Source organism: Scleropages formosus, chromosome 24 (genome assembly GCF_900964775.1).
Source record: "Scleropages formosus chromosome 24, fSclFor1.1, whole genome shotgun sequence".
NCBI lineage: Eukaryota > Metazoa > Chordata > Actinopteri > Osteoglossiformes > Osteoglossidae > Scleropages > Scleropages formosus.
Genome location: NC_041829.1, coordinates 18,852,368 through 18,867,319, shown reverse-complemented (window position 1 = coordinate 18,867,319; position 14,952 = coordinate 18,852,368). Strand labels below are relative to the sequence as shown.

General features: G+C 41.2%; 2 protein-coding genes across 4 annotated transcripts in view; one reads left to right on the top strand and one right to left on the bottom strand.

The window, feature by feature from the left end:
• Positions 1-8,241, bottom strand: part of myofl (myoferlin like) — a 32,385-nt gene extending 24,144 nt beyond the window's left edge. For 2 of the 3 annotated variants that reach the window (XM_018761155.2, XM_018761158.2), the window contains exons 1-3: positions 7,954-8,240; positions 7,116-7,171; positions 6,655-6,746 (exon numbers count right to left, since the gene is read on the bottom strand). In XM_018761155.2, the coding sequence (XP_018616671.1) occupies positions 6,655-6,746; positions 7,116-7,171; positions 7,954-8,041 (236 nt within the window). In that variant the 5' untranslated portion in view covers positions 8,042-8,240. Of the gene's footprint in view, positions 1-6,654; positions 6,747-7,115; positions 7,172-7,953 lie in introns of all 3 variants that reach the window. The other variant, XM_018761156.2, reaches the window with a different exon arrangement.
• Positions 8,242-9,612: 1,371 nt separating this feature from the next.
• cep55l (centrosomal protein 55 like) lies at positions 9,613-14,598 on the top strand. The gene is made up of 9 exons (XM_018761028.2): positions 9,613-9,687; positions 10,201-10,422; positions 10,706-10,990; positions 11,832-11,897; positions 12,038-12,188; positions 12,625-12,917; positions 13,042-13,113; positions 13,409-13,534; positions 13,658-14,598. The coding sequence occupies exons 2-9, from the start codon at positions 10,240-10,242 to the stop codon at positions 13,874-13,876; spliced, it is 1,395 nt and encodes a 464-aa protein (XP_018616544.1). The 5' UTR covers positions 9,613-9,687; positions 10,201-10,239; the 3' UTR covers positions 13,877-14,598.
• The last annotated feature ends 354 nt before the right edge of the window (positions 14,599-14,952 follow it).

Genomic DNA, 14,952 nt, shown 5'->3' with positions numbered 1-14,952 from the left:
GGCATAGGAAAGGTACATAACTGTCTTACAGCATCATTACACTGTACTGCATTTTGCATCACAGTAAATAAAATTACATGGCAAGTGTACGATAAAGACAACACCTGAGCCGCGCCCCTGCCTTCAAAGTACACTTGACACTTAATTTTTTATTTGACCACGGCTTCACCCAGTGTATTTTTCCTTTTTTACATTATTCCTTAAGTGACATTCATTCAAAGCGACAGAATTGAGAAGAGTTTGTGAAATATACTCATTTACACAGTAGCACATCTCACTGTAGGAATTAAAGTACAATCCTTTGTTTTAGGGTGTAACTGCTCCTGTCCTTACAGTGCATGCTCCCTTCTCAGAGGTGAAGTACAACTGTCTGGACAGCAAGTCTGACTTGTTTAAATCCCCCTTTCTTTGCTCTTGTTAAATATCCCTTCTGCTTCTGGCGCAGGGCTGTTTGTATGAGCTTTAACTCTTTCCTGGGATGTTACCGCGGTGTACAGCACTGAGAAGCGGAGCCTCTGTTTGCCGTGCCCTTGCCTTCTAGAGCGGCGCAGCCACTCCCTTCGCCACACACAAGGCTCAGACAAAAGAGCGAGGAAGCCAACACGGCTTGGATGTCGACCCAGTCCGGCAGCAGAAGGAACGCCCCAGCGTGGCGGCAATTACACCCAGTGATGGGTGCAGGACTGCAGAAGCAGAGTAGGAGCAGGGCGGGGAATCCGAGGCACAGGGAGAGAGACTGTGATAAGGCTGCAGTCATGGGGCACAGGAAACCAGGTCCCAGAGCAAACACCCCTCCCAGCGCCAAGCAGAACCACAGACTCTGTACCACGACATTAGAGCATGTTACTCAACATTCTAGCAAAGATTTAGTTTAACCCAAACATGTACATTATCTTTTAATTGGGTGACTCTTTCTCTAAAGCATCTTCCAGTGTGAAGGTTCTTATTTATCCATTCGTACAGCAGAGTCATTTTTAGTACAAGGGTAGATAGCTTGCACTAGAGCACCAAAGCAGCAAGAGCTGGGCGAAGACAACCGCTAACAATGAGGACTAAGGTGGGCCCTCTGAGGGGGATGAAGTAAATATTCCCCGGAAAAAAAAGAAGGTGTCAAGGACTCTAAACAACTTTAGGCTGCAGCAGCACACCGGAGATGACAATGAAGTTCTGGCCAAGGACCTGCATATCGTAACTTGCCTCCACCATTGCAAACACCTGCCGGAGATCCAAGAACCACACCTTCAGGCTGACTCACCGTAATGAGATACTTTGCAGCTCGTAGCCACTTCCCCCAATATATTTCTCAGACATTTAAATATGTAGACGAGGGAATAGAAAACAAAGCATTTACGTCAAAGTGTGCAGCCCAGCAATGTGTATCTAGGACTATAGTCAAAGCAGCGTCGCCTAATTTTACCATTGAACTGTGACAATGTATGTCTGCTTTTGGGATACTATGATAGCAGGAGTGAAAATGAGACAGTGAGTTGTTACTGACACAAACACGCTATTGTGTCGGCGCAACCACAACCCCTATACAAAGTTTGCATGGAAACATATTCAAAACATAAAGTAAAAAGCCTCCGAAACAGGTTCAATAGGACTTTTTAATAAGTCCAAAACTGGAGCAAATTATTAATAATTATTATTGTTATTAGACGTCTTTACCCAAAGTGGTTTATAGTACTTGACCCATTTCTGCAGCAGGTTCATTTTTAATGTTGGAAAGTAGAATAACCCACTGAGAACTGTACTTACAAGCATGTTTCACGGGAGCTTTTCACTTCAAAACACTTTGTTGGTCAGAATGGCCTGAGCATTTACATTTACACTTATTCATTTAGCAGACGCTTTTGTCCAAGGCGACGTACATCTCAGCAAAAGTACAATTTATGCATTACATTAAGAGAAAGAGACATAGCTGCAGACATGTGACTCGGGTAAATCTAGTTTGTTACCCACCACCTGCTGCAGCGAGGTTCAAGTAGGTGCATAAGACACAGGATAGACAAATCCTGATACCCTCCTACCATTTTTTTAAAAAAATATTAAGATACACAAGCAAGCAAATACAATGCCGGAGTAGTGGCTGATAAAAGGGGAGAAACTTATTTCCAAGACAAGACATTTCAATTTGACACATTTTTTGTGTATGGTTTCGTATTCGCACAGTGTGTATTCGCTGTACTCGGAGAGTGTAAAGCCCAATCCAGGCATGGCACTCCCAGCGTGTACCAAGAGCCTAGGCCACGCTGAGGACCTGTGGGTGGATCAGACAAGTTTAACAACTTCTAGGCAGAATAGCCCAGCGTACTCCTGGTCTACGGGAAACTCTACACCACTGCAACTCATTCTGCGTGAACAAAACCAAACAGCGATATCTGAACACGCTGTACACCGTAACAACCCACTGCAGCTTCTTTCTCAAATGTTAAATGTATACAATTCTAAGCAAGCGACACGGAGCATGTCATTTACATTATAAAAGTATTTTGATCCCAAAATTTGTGCAGAGGTCACAATCATCGTGCACTTCTCTGTCTTCTCATACTTCCAGGCAGCTCTGTAATATTGGTACATCCATTGTTACCAGTGCAATGCAGTGGTTTTTTTAGTGTGCAAATGCAGCATGCACAGCTGTGTACCTCCCTGCAGAAAGGCCAAAAAAAAATAAATAAATAAATAATAATAGAGAGCCAGTAGTATAGGGGTTAGAGCTACTCCTTTTGGATCTAAAGGTTGCAGGCTCGATCCCTACCTCTGGCTGTAGTACCCTTAAATAAGGTACTAACCCTAAATTGTTCCAGTAAATAAAGGGTAAATAATTGTAACATAACAGGAGAAAAGCATGAGCTAAATGTGAATACAATAATAAAGTAGACATCGCTGTGTACATTACAGCATCAGCCTGAAATGCGGCCCAGTAAACATCAAGAGACATAAATGCTTGGACATACTCTCATACTCATGCTCTAGAAACCGTGAGGAAAATCCCTCTGGTGAACTTTTTATGGACTTTACTTCTTGCTTTGAACCCTCATTCACAGCTAGTAACTGGCAACTATGACGACTGGGAGGCGAGTCTTCTCAAGGAACAAGTCCCTGAGAAACTCGACTGCAAGATCCGGGCAAGGATTTTATGAGTCACGCACCCACAAGTGGCTCTGCTCCTGCTTTGTTTCTTTTTTCCTGTTTTCACTGCAGTACAACTGTGTTCATTGCCACCCTGTGAAAAACCAGGGATGTTTTTTATGCTCTTTTCAGTAGAAATAAGGTTCCCCATCTCTGCAGTAATGTGTCCCTGTGCTTAACATTCCTATGGGTTATAGTTTTATTTTTATAAACACATTTCATATCACACTTGTCAACACAGTGATCCAGTGATACACTAAATGGTCACTTCCTCTTCTTCAGTTGACTTCAAGAAATCATAACATCCTATGCACACACTCATGAGCTATTCCAAATAAGTACATCCAGTTTATTTCTGTATAGAGTCCTGCCAAAAAGCAGTTAGAGTGCTTAAAATAAGGATTAATAGCAACAATCACATATAAATCAAAATTGCCAAGAAGAAAGTTTTATTTATTTTTAAAAATTAAGACCAATAGCTCAGAAACAGCTCCAAAGATCCAAGATCAAGTACAACTCCTGGACTTCAATTTGTTTAGCTGATGCTTTTCCCAAAAGCAACTTACAATGCTGAGTTATATAAAATAGAATGCTTTACTCATTTATACAGCTGGGTAATTTTACTGGAGCAATTTAGGGTAAGTACTGCAGCAGGAGGCTGGATTCAAAAGTTGATCCTTCAGGTGCAAAGGCAGCAGGAGGAAAAGCAGAACTGAGATTTTTAAAAATAAAAATAAAAAAAAAAGTTGTTTTCAGTGAGGAAGCTGAGCGGGAGGAGGAGCAATGGGCATCCAGTACAGAGATGAGGGGGCAGCTCAGTGGTTAGAGCTGTTGTCTTTGAATCCGAAGGCTCTCGGTTTGAATCCCACCTCCAGCTGTAGTACCCTTGAGCAAGGTACTTACCCTAAATCGTTCCGGTAAAATGACCCAGCTGTATGAACAGGTAAATAATACTAAAATAGTTTAACATTATAAGTTGCTTTGGAGAAAAGTGTCTGGAAAATGAGAAGCCACAGAGAGATGTGCAGCAGGGAAACCCTGCAAACGGGTGTGTTTCCAACCCAGCTGCTTCACCCTCAGCAGGTTACACTGGTCTTTTCAGTAAAGACACTTCTGTCAAAATAGTTTGGCCGAGCAAGTTACAACAGGGACTTGTCTCACCTATGTTTTCTAGGGAGACACACCGCTGTGGAAATAACAGTCACTGGTCATTGTCACATTTTTAACAGCAATTGTAGTGATACTGTTGATGGCACTTTCACACACATCTAATGTAACTATTCCTAAATTCCAACTGACTGCTATAATCACTACAGATAGACCCTTTTTTCCCTTTTACGCCTTTTCCCTTTATAATTACACAAGATATTCTTCTGATACGCCATAAGATGTATCCTATTATTTAGAATGACAATCCTCCCTTTTATTGCGATATTATCAATGAAAAAGTTAATTCTAGCGCTGCTGTGAGCAGCGGTAACATAAGCAAACCAGAAGTTTTTTTTGTTGCTAGGTTACGAAATACCAAGAGATTTCGGGCAGTGTGTGAGTCAGTGGCCCCCTCCATTCGCACCAATGTTAAAGTGCCCAAGAATTACTCGTTGATGCTGCGGACCGCCTCCCTCACTCCGTCTACCGAGAGACGCAAAGGGACGGGGCATTTCAGAAGCTGCCATTGTACATTGCAACAATGTACAGGACATAGCAATGTTTCATTTCCACCGTGAAAAGCATTTTAAGTGATATTCCCCAAGTATGTCTAAAAATACCCAACTGCTTTGTTTTAACCAAAAGGGGAAAAAAGGAACCAGAATGCCGTGGGCTGTGGTAGTTGTGAAGCCTTGGAAAACCTGGGTCTGTCACAATTTCCAGATTGAAACCATATGTGTGTCTTCCTTTCATCATGTGGAAAATGCTCAGACCCATAAATAACCCAAAAAAGTGATCGCCACATGAGCTGGGCCGAGCTGACGTTTCTCTAAAAACGTATAACTTCCTACGTATGACTTTTTATTATAGTGTTTGCTGTTACGTGTATCAACAATTTACAAAAACACAGCAGTGCTAACAATTCAGTTTTGCAGTCATACAAGGATTTTACTCGTATTTATCCGGAAGACTGGCAGATTTTTCAGTGTCGGGTTACAAGTAGAATAAAAGAAAAGGATTACAATGCCGTACGCTACAAAACACTCATATCAACAATGCTGCCCATAACATGAATACGGTAGCTATGATTTGCTTACAGAAAGGAACATTTTGAGCAAGTTAATGTAATAATTTAACTTCGGACCATTTTCCTTTGGTTGCTTTCTGGAAAAAATGAAGAATGCTGGAGACACTCAGGTTACAAGGCTGTAGACAGATAGCTAAGCATGTTCCGACACAGCGGCAGGGCGTGACGACCGCATGGCTGCATCGCTCACACTTGCACGGGGGTTCCTGCTGTAGGGCTCCAGAAAAGGACTCCAAAATGTATCCTTAGTCATTTCCTAGAGGAGGCACATCTAAGGCATGAGCTATTTTTTGCCAACATTCCATTAATGTTACCCCATTTTGTAAGGTGGTCCATCACCATGTGCTACATTTGTGTTGCTGGAAAGTGTGTGCAGCCCCTGTGTCCCTTAGTTTTACCACGAAATGGTTATTTAAGTGAGATCCAAGTTGAACTGGTTAAATCGAGTAGCTAAGTAAAGTCAGGGGTGCAAATCACAGTCATTTATTCATTTTAAGATTTAAATTCTATAAGTTTTTATAGAGAAACGATAACCATCCCTATAGGGGATACAGACATACTTTCAAGTAGCACTGTATCTGGGCACTGACTATTCCTACATTTATCTCAACATCCACATCCGGTGTGGAAAAAAAGATTTTTATGTTGAGTTTCTAACCAGAGGGAAATCTCTCCTCCTGCAACACCCTTGACACAAACTTCTTGAGTGCAATTATTTGCTTTGAATAAAAACTGCTTAAGCAGCAAAGTAATGACCATAGTAATAATAGTTTAATTTCTTTTCCAGCACTGATGGTATCAGGTCATTATAACAACAGCTTCTGAACAACAATCAGAGTTGCTGGCACAAAAATCAGAGAAGCAAGAATAACTTCTCAGCAAAAAAAGAGTAAGTACTACAAGGAAGTGATTTTTTAATCACAGTGATAAGAGACACCACCCTGTTAAAGTGGTCAGCGATTCCAAAAATTCAGGTTTAAAGGTCCCTGAGGGTACAGCGTTTCCTTTTTTGGTTTGACTCAAAAGCAAATGATGGAGAGACACAGTAGTCCTCCTCCACAGACGTGACACAGCACTGGAGGAGTGTGGAGAAGCTCACACCGCCCTTATCTTACCGAAATGTCTCAGCCCATCTCACAAATCTGCTCACAGAAAGGACCAACCCAAACAAATTTGATACCCATAGGTATGTATAATGCACAACTGGATCCTTTTAACCTTGTTCCCAAGTCATAATTCACCACCACAAGGAACATACAAGGCACAAATACTGATACAGTACATACTTGTCTTTTCCAATGGTTTCATAGTCCTTCACAATCACGTCAATAGTGGAGGACGAATCCAGTGGGGAGCCTTTCAGATCAAACTCAAGGGTCTGCAAAGAAAGGAAGTTTTTGGACATACAGTACATCAGCAATAGTTTCATTCAGTAAATAAATGGTTCACAAAAGAGTATGATACTGTATCCTGAAAATGAAGCATGTTTCTTGGATAAATATTTAGTAATGCAGCACGAATGAAAATCGCGTGAGCGTTTGATCTCTAATAAAATAATGAGCCACTGGAAGCGAGTCTTTCCACCTTTGACAAACAAAGTCAAGCAGTATTTATGTAGCTGCTATGACTCCTTTCCACATATACGAGTTTACATTATTAAGCTACTCTTATTGACAGAGTTTAATATTCCATCGAAAGTCATTACGTAACACGCCATCTTCGTATCTTCTTCATAAAGTACACTTACTTCATTCCACACTGGATTTACTTCATTGTTGATCGCTTTAGTTTTCTTCTTTTCATCTGGAAATACAACAGCAGTTATGGAAAAGGATCCATTTATACTCCAGCAAACAGACTTTTCATGCATTTATACAGCCCATCATTAATGAGTGTTCTGTTATTACCTATTTGAGAGAAACATGTGAACTCCACACATGTTACACTGAATTGAAGGAAATTAAGGATTAAACAATTTGTGGATGATTAAATGAATTTAGGAAAGATTAATGACACTCCAGTGCTATGCCAAACATTCTGGCTAAGTTGCGAATTCCTGTTTCCTGAACCCACACCCATAGTACAACTGTAAACGAACCACAGCCCACACCTACATGCAAACATGAGAAAAGTCCTCTAATGTTCGGCATTACACATCCCAGATACACAGCAATACTTGTGAAAAAAATACTGTCACTTTCAGCATTTTCGAAGTTACTTACTTATTAGGGTAAGAAATGAGCATTAAAAGTTCAGTAACAAGTTAAAACCATGCAGAGACCAACAAAAATCAACAGAAAAGAACAGTTTTTGACACACCGTAAACAGATAGATTTGAAAAAGCTACAAATTAAAACATATTGACATTATTATCTATTAAAACAATGTATGTACAGCAGAAGATTGATTGAAAGAGTTTATGCACTGTCTGAAGCACCGAACAGTGATTTGTTAGAAACATCCATTTTTTTTTAACTTTCAATTATCATTTTCCACTAAAGAAAAGTATTTGGAAACAATAAACACAAAAGATTTTGTGCAGAACTGGCTTTATTTATTTTTTGAAAAAGTAACGATGAGCTCACCTTTAAAAACGATTGAAGTGATGGGGTCCGGACTTCCAATCTTCTTCTTCGGAAGCCCCTTCGCGGACTCCACGCGCACGCGCAGCATTGTGGTGGGAAGGGGGGAAAAAAAAAAAAAAAAAAAAAGAGTGTAAAGTGCAGAAAGGGTCGCCTCGATCTACACTTTCAGCGTTTGGGTTCCCCACTCGGTTTCATCGCCGGCAGCCTGCAGTTCTGTGTGGGGGCCGAGAATAAACCCCGCGGGGCCGCGCTCTCCTGCCAATGTCGGGACAGCACGAGAGGGGGCGGGGCGCTGGGGGCGTGGAGGGGCGGGGTCACTCATCTGGGATCCGCCTTCCTCCGCACCTGCACTACAGCACCGGTGTTTCTCCTGAAGGGCTTATATACAAACAAAGTGAACGTCATAATTGTTTATAAAGGTTGAAGAACATTTTAGACTCCCACTTGACAAAATTAAATATATATGTTTCATTTCCATTAATCCATAAAACGTTAGTTTATATGGTTACTGAGCGCGAGCAGCACTGCTGTCTTACATCACCTGGGTAGTGCGAGAGGACGTGGGTTCGATCCTCACTCACTCACTCTGTCAGTCTGCGTGGAGTTTGCATGTTCTCCCTGTCTCCGCGTGGGTTACCTCCCACAGTCCAAATGTATGGTTGAGTAACTCATTGTAAGTAGTGTAAGTCACCCTGGTGAATAAGGTGTAATAACGCTGATAACACTGCATAGCGTTCACTGCAAGTCGCTTTAGAGAAAAGCGTACAGACGCACGTTTGCGCGCTGAAGGCGCTGTGCTGCCCCATAGTGGTGATGGAGGGCGTTGCACCAGTTGTCCAGCCAACTCCATATAAGGACATCTTTTACAACAATGCAATGTAGCATCTCAGAGGATACTGTTTGTAGTGTTGTGAGAGAAAAAAACAAAAAACAAAAAAAAAAACACATTTCAAAAACGTGAGCATCACCGTGCAGGGCCTTTTAAGTTTTTAGTATTTAAGAAAAAAATTCAGTATGAATTTTCTCCTAAAAACTTAAAGAGCACGATGGGGGGGTTACGTTTTTGAATTTTCCACTGCCTAAGGCTTAGTGCCGGCCCGGCATTCGGCCTTCCAAGTTGAGACAAACTTCTTCAAAAAACTAGTGTGGTAACTTCCACTACCTGCTACTTTGGAGTCCTGGATTTTGGGCTACGTCGCAACAACAGGCACAGCCCACTCACTCCATTTCTGTTCACTTTCTATATATTTAGCCTATAATATGCTTACACGAGATGAAACACTGTCAATTAAAAGTACGTTTCACGTTTACTTGTCTTGATACGAACGAGTGAAACTAACTACAGGTACGAGTTGGTAATAGTATATGAAAGTGACGTCACTGCGAGGCGCTCGTGCCAGAAGTTCCAGATCGGAATATTTAAACGTCTGGTGGTAAAGCATTTCTGCGGTAATGACGCTAGCAATTAAATAGCAATAGCTAGCAATAAAGTTTGACAATAAGAAGAAATAATTTAGTACAATTTCATGTTTTAAAAGTCGCTCTTGTCCAATTGGACAGCCCGTTTGGACTGCTGCGCATGCTCGACACGAAAAGCAAAGTCTCCGGAAAAAGCCAGCGGAAGTGACGGAAGGGGCGCTATATTCAAACTATGATGAACCCGGAAGTGTGAAAGAGCCGTTTGCTGTTGGTGTTTTACACTGCTTGTGTAGAATATTATTAGCACTGTATGAGGTGAGTTTAATTTTTTTTTTTTTTTTAAAAAAATATAACAATATACAGCTCCCTGTATATTTGATGACAGTCTAATTCTAGAAAGACTTTAATAGTTGAATAGTCAGTTTGACTGAGCTGCAATTGATTGTCAACTAAATAAATTTTATCAATTCAATCAATGTTCAGAAGTTACTAACTTAACTTCTTGAACTTCTTCACCTACGTTGTATAAATAAACATTTAATATAAGGTATAAATTAAAATATAAATGTGAAATACAGGTTTGCTTACTCCTAATATACATGAATGAATGAAGGTAAAATATTTTTGCAACAACAGTAAGTTACTGAAATCAGTCACATTGCATTATGCCACACAGACACACATTATATTGTGGTTTTTAGTTTTATAATTATGAGTCGTAGTGTTAGCTTAACTAAAGGACTTGCAGTTTTTGGCCCATGATCATATTCAAAGTTGGATTTAAAAAGTGTCTTTATTTCTTGTGGGCTGACCTTTTTTGACTGACAGAAATCTGTTTGACAAACTGCTGCGGGAAACACTCCAGAAATGACATCGAAGCCCCAGAAGGAATCCATCGTCAGTAAGATGGGGATGAAACTAGGGGTGTCCAAAACTGACATGGAGCTGGACAAACTCCGAAAGGAAAATGCACATCTGAGAAAGAAGCTGGATGAACTGTCTCATCGACAGGGAAAACTGACGCATACGGAGAAAAGCAAACTTTTGGAGGTAAACGCTTGTGGGAATGTTTGTTGAAACTCGCAATTTGTGTTCTTTTTCGGGATCATTTTAAATGGACACTAACTTGTCAATGCTGAATTAATTAATAGAGCTGTCTTTCGTCAATGATAGTGTTTCTATACTTTGACAGTTGTTAATTTCAACACTAGTGCATTTTAGGCTTATATGTTCCTGAAATACTAGGTTCCTGTATGTCTGAATGTGGCCTAGTAAACCTAGTATGAACATGACTTCTGTGTGGTTTTTTTTTTTTTGCTCTCCCTTCCCCCAGAGGATTGTCTCACTTGAGACGCTGAAGGAGAAAAACACCCAGCAGCTCTCGGCCAAAGACCAGGAGTTGTCCTCCCTCAGGCAGCAGATGACCGCTGCGAGTGGTGGGATCGTGGCCTCCCTACAGTCCCAACTGGATCAGAAGAACCTGGAAGCACAGGAACGAGAGAAACAGCTTCAGACCCTTTTGGAGGAGATGAGAAGTGTTAAAAATAAGTTTGCTGAGGTTTCTGCTCGGTGCCAGGACCTTGAGAAAAGGAGTGTGAAAGGGAACCCAGATTCACAGGTACAAGGAGTGTGTGTGTGTGTGTGTGTGTGTGTGTGTGTGTGTGTGTGTGTGTGTGTGTGTGTGTGTGTGTGTGTGTGTGTGTGTGTGAGAGAGAGAGAGTGAATTGCTGCTCAGACACCGTTGCAGTACATTAAATTTTTCGTTAGATGGCAGCAAATGAGAAGGATCTGTTTCTGTGGGTCATTATTTCCATTTGGTGTGTTGTGATTTACTTTTTACTTCTGAAGTTGTCTCTTCCTTCAAGGAAAGAAGCCATATTCCTTTATAGTTCTAAGAAATATTGCTTAAGTGTGTTTTTAATTATACAAATTTATTCTTACATATGCTTTTTTTTTTGCTGATGCTTTTCTGCAAACATCTTCAAACTTTGTTTTTGAGCTCCTTACAATGATTCACCTTTTTATACTTCTGCGTACTTTTTGCTGGAGCAGTTTACGGTAACTACCTACTTCAAGGGCACAACAGCAGGAGGCAGGATTCAAACCTGGGTTTTTCAAGTGCAAGACAGACGTTCTTGCATACATACACACTTCCAGTATACCCACACACTGGTGTTATGTAATTATGTCTCCAGTGCACAGCCTTATTATCACAAACTTCTGAGGTTATGTTTTATGAGTCAGTTTATTTGAATCAGAGAGGAAAAAATTATTATAGCTCTTCATGGATTAATGTTTGAGTTTTTGGTGTTGAACATATCAGGGATCATTTTAGGAACCTCACCATACGTGGTTATTTTTAGGTTAAAACTCTAACATGGTTTTTTTCAAGCTGAAGTAATAATCTGAATTTGTTTACAGTTCTCTCCTTGATCCTAATTACATATTTTATGTTTCAGAGTCCAAATAGAGATGGGCAGACTGTTTCTGGCAACCCATCAGCTGTACAGGAACAATTGCGAGATGTAGGTTTTTTTTTCCCTCCTACTTATTGTGAATTTTTACATCTTAAAGCTGTGTCTGTGTTTCAATTAACAACATATCTGAAGCATTCATAAATCTTTTTTTTTAATAAACCCTGCATTCCTTCCTTTGTCATGGAAAGGCTTTGGAAAAGAACCAGCAGTGGTTGGTTTATGACCAGCAGCGAGAGGCCTATGTGAAGGCTGTCCTGGCAAGAACTTTTGAGCTTGAGCAGCAACTAAACCAAGCCAACCAGGCTCTTCAGCAGCAGAACAAAGAAGGCAATTCAGAAGGTACAAAAAAAGAGACCTGCTGAGAGTTTTAACAGCATTCTGGGACTTGGCTATAGCTCCCTTAAATTAGATCTGTTTATTTTTCCATTTCTTTAGCCATCTATGTCTGTCTCAGTGTAGAGTATCGTGAAAAACGCATAACAACACTGGAGTCATATAATACTCTGTTTGTACACCCATGGAGGGTGTACCCTGCTTCACACCCTCTTCTTCAGGATAGACTTCAGACATCCACAACCCTGCATGGACGAGCACTTTACAGATGATGAATGAATATGTAACTTGATCAGTTTTTCTTCAGTCCTTTCTAGTATTAATGTATATAAATACACTGAAATAAACTACCACTCTAAAAAGGCTTCTAAGGAATTAGTGGTCCAATGTTCTAAATGCATCACCTAAAGCTTCACTTGCATATGTTGCTCTAATTTTGCAGAAGAGAAGTGCGCCCAGATGCAGCAGTACTACGACAAGCTTCTGCTGACAGCAAGAAAGGACTTGGAGGCCCAGAAGGAACAGGTGGCCCAAGTGCAGGGGGAGCTGGCGGAGCTTAGGAAGAGATACGAAGACAAGTGTGGGGAGGCGGAGGAAGTGGCCGAGCAGCTGCAGGCAGAGCGCCTGAGGAGCCATCGCTCGACCAAGGAGGGGGTCCGCAGGAGCGAGGACCTGGAGCAGCTCAAGGCCCAGCTGGACGAGGAGAAAAGGAGGTCTGCTGAACTGCTGATGCAGGTATGACAGGAAGCGTTGGCACAAGTTCTTTATATATATGCACTGTTCTCCCTTTCGTTCATTCCTCTTTGAGGATGACTTTGTGTTGTATGATGCACGATATTCAAGTATATTATTTTGGAAGGTGAATATGCTTCAGAAGTCTCTTCTCCATGAACACGAGGAGCAAAAAAGGATCGCGGTGTTGGAGCATCAGGTACCGTTTCATAGAATGTTTCTCCTTCACCCCTTTAAGTGTGCATTGGGTCAGTATGAAGTAAAACGTGGATATTTATTTTTCTAATGGGGTCTTAAATTCCTCTGAATGCAGAGAGGAGGGGCTGAGCTCTTGGTGTCATGAGTTTTATATCCCGTTAATGAGTGCAGTGCTTAAGTCGCAGTCATATTTCGCTTCTATCTTATGACGATGAACGCTTAAGTGCTCACTGGCCTATAATTTATTGTAATATTGAAATTTAAAAAAAAGAAAAAAAGTCATGTTTGGTTTCTAGATCCAGATGTCGGCCAGAGATTTTGAAAACGAAAAGCTGGATCGTCAGACTTTGCAGCAACAGTTGCACAAAGTGTTGAAGGAACTTCGCAAAGCAAGGGACCAGATAACAAGATTGGAGTCGGTTGTAAGTACCGTGGCCATTAGCCAAGTGCAAGCAACTAATTAAATTTAATTTCAAAGTGCTTGTGCTTTTCAGGTTTTGGCAAAATATGAATGGATATGTTGCTTTTGCCCTGATCTGTTTCAGTCACAGAAACAACAGCCGTTCTCCTCGGAGCCAAACCCCTACAGCGGACTGGGGATGGAGAAGCTCTCCATCGAGGACCTGGCAGCGGCCCACAGGTCTCCCGCGAGGATCCCCGGCCTCCTAGATGAGAGCTTCCTCGAGTGCCCGAGGTGTCGGGCGCAGTACCCGACGAGCCAACACCGCGAGCTGCTTGCACACATCGACTACTGTCTCACTTAATCTCTCTCACTGGAATCTGGGGGTGTTTGTCTACAGGTTTTTATATGAGGCATTTTATGTTTTGGGGTTTTTAATCCAGGATTTTATCTACTGACTTCCTCTGCTTGTCTCTTTAATGGGTTTGAGGTTTTTCTCAGCAACAGGTTTGTTGTTCTGCTGTTTTGCACAGCTGTAGTGTCCTGTGGCTTTCGACATCTGGCTTTGTTTCCCTTTTTATAATTTATTTATTGTAAGTGCAAATCTTACCAACAGCCTTGTGATGTCAGGCATTTTAAAATATTTTTCATGTGAAAGCCATCAATTTTTTTTTTTTGTAAGTGGGAAGTGTTTGAGTTTGTGTTTTTTCTTTTTTAATCAATGCTATATATTTTTTTAATTTGTGGAAGAACATTAGGGCCATTTATTTATATTTTACCAGAGGATAACATGCTTTGATATAAAACTCCCTGCATTCAGCTGAATTAAATCTGTGTGCAGATGTCAGCCATTAAAGATATTCTCATTGGCAAACAGATTTCAGGGTCTTTTGATTTTAATTTTTTGTGTTATTTCATGCACTCCGGTTCCTGCATCTTCTGTTCAACTTGATACACAGACAAGCACTGACGCCGTGTTCTGCTAGTGTGTCCTCAAGTGTAGTGGCCGCCTAAGGTGTCCCTGTACCTTGCAGCAGTCCCAGCTTTGCAAACCAGCTCTGCAGCTCAATTTAGACTCTCCGACTACATCCCCGTATTAGATTATATAAGGCAAAGGCTTTACATACCTGCTGCAGGAAGGAGAGTGACGATTGCAGAAGTCTTGCCTCTCGCCACCCTCCATTATTAAGGTGACCAACAGGGTTTAATGTAAGGTAACTGCATTAGAAAACATTGGCTACTCTGTGCTTTTTCCATGAAACGGGGTACATTCCCTTGTGGCAGTTTGTTCTTTAAGAAATATTTAAGCCAAGTTTCTTTACGTGCTGGAGCTGTCTATTGTCGGAGCGAAATTCTCAACAAACCCAGTTTACATACTGTATTTGACTGTTTTGTGCTGTGCGTCTCATACACACTGTGTGGAATAGGATGTTTAATATG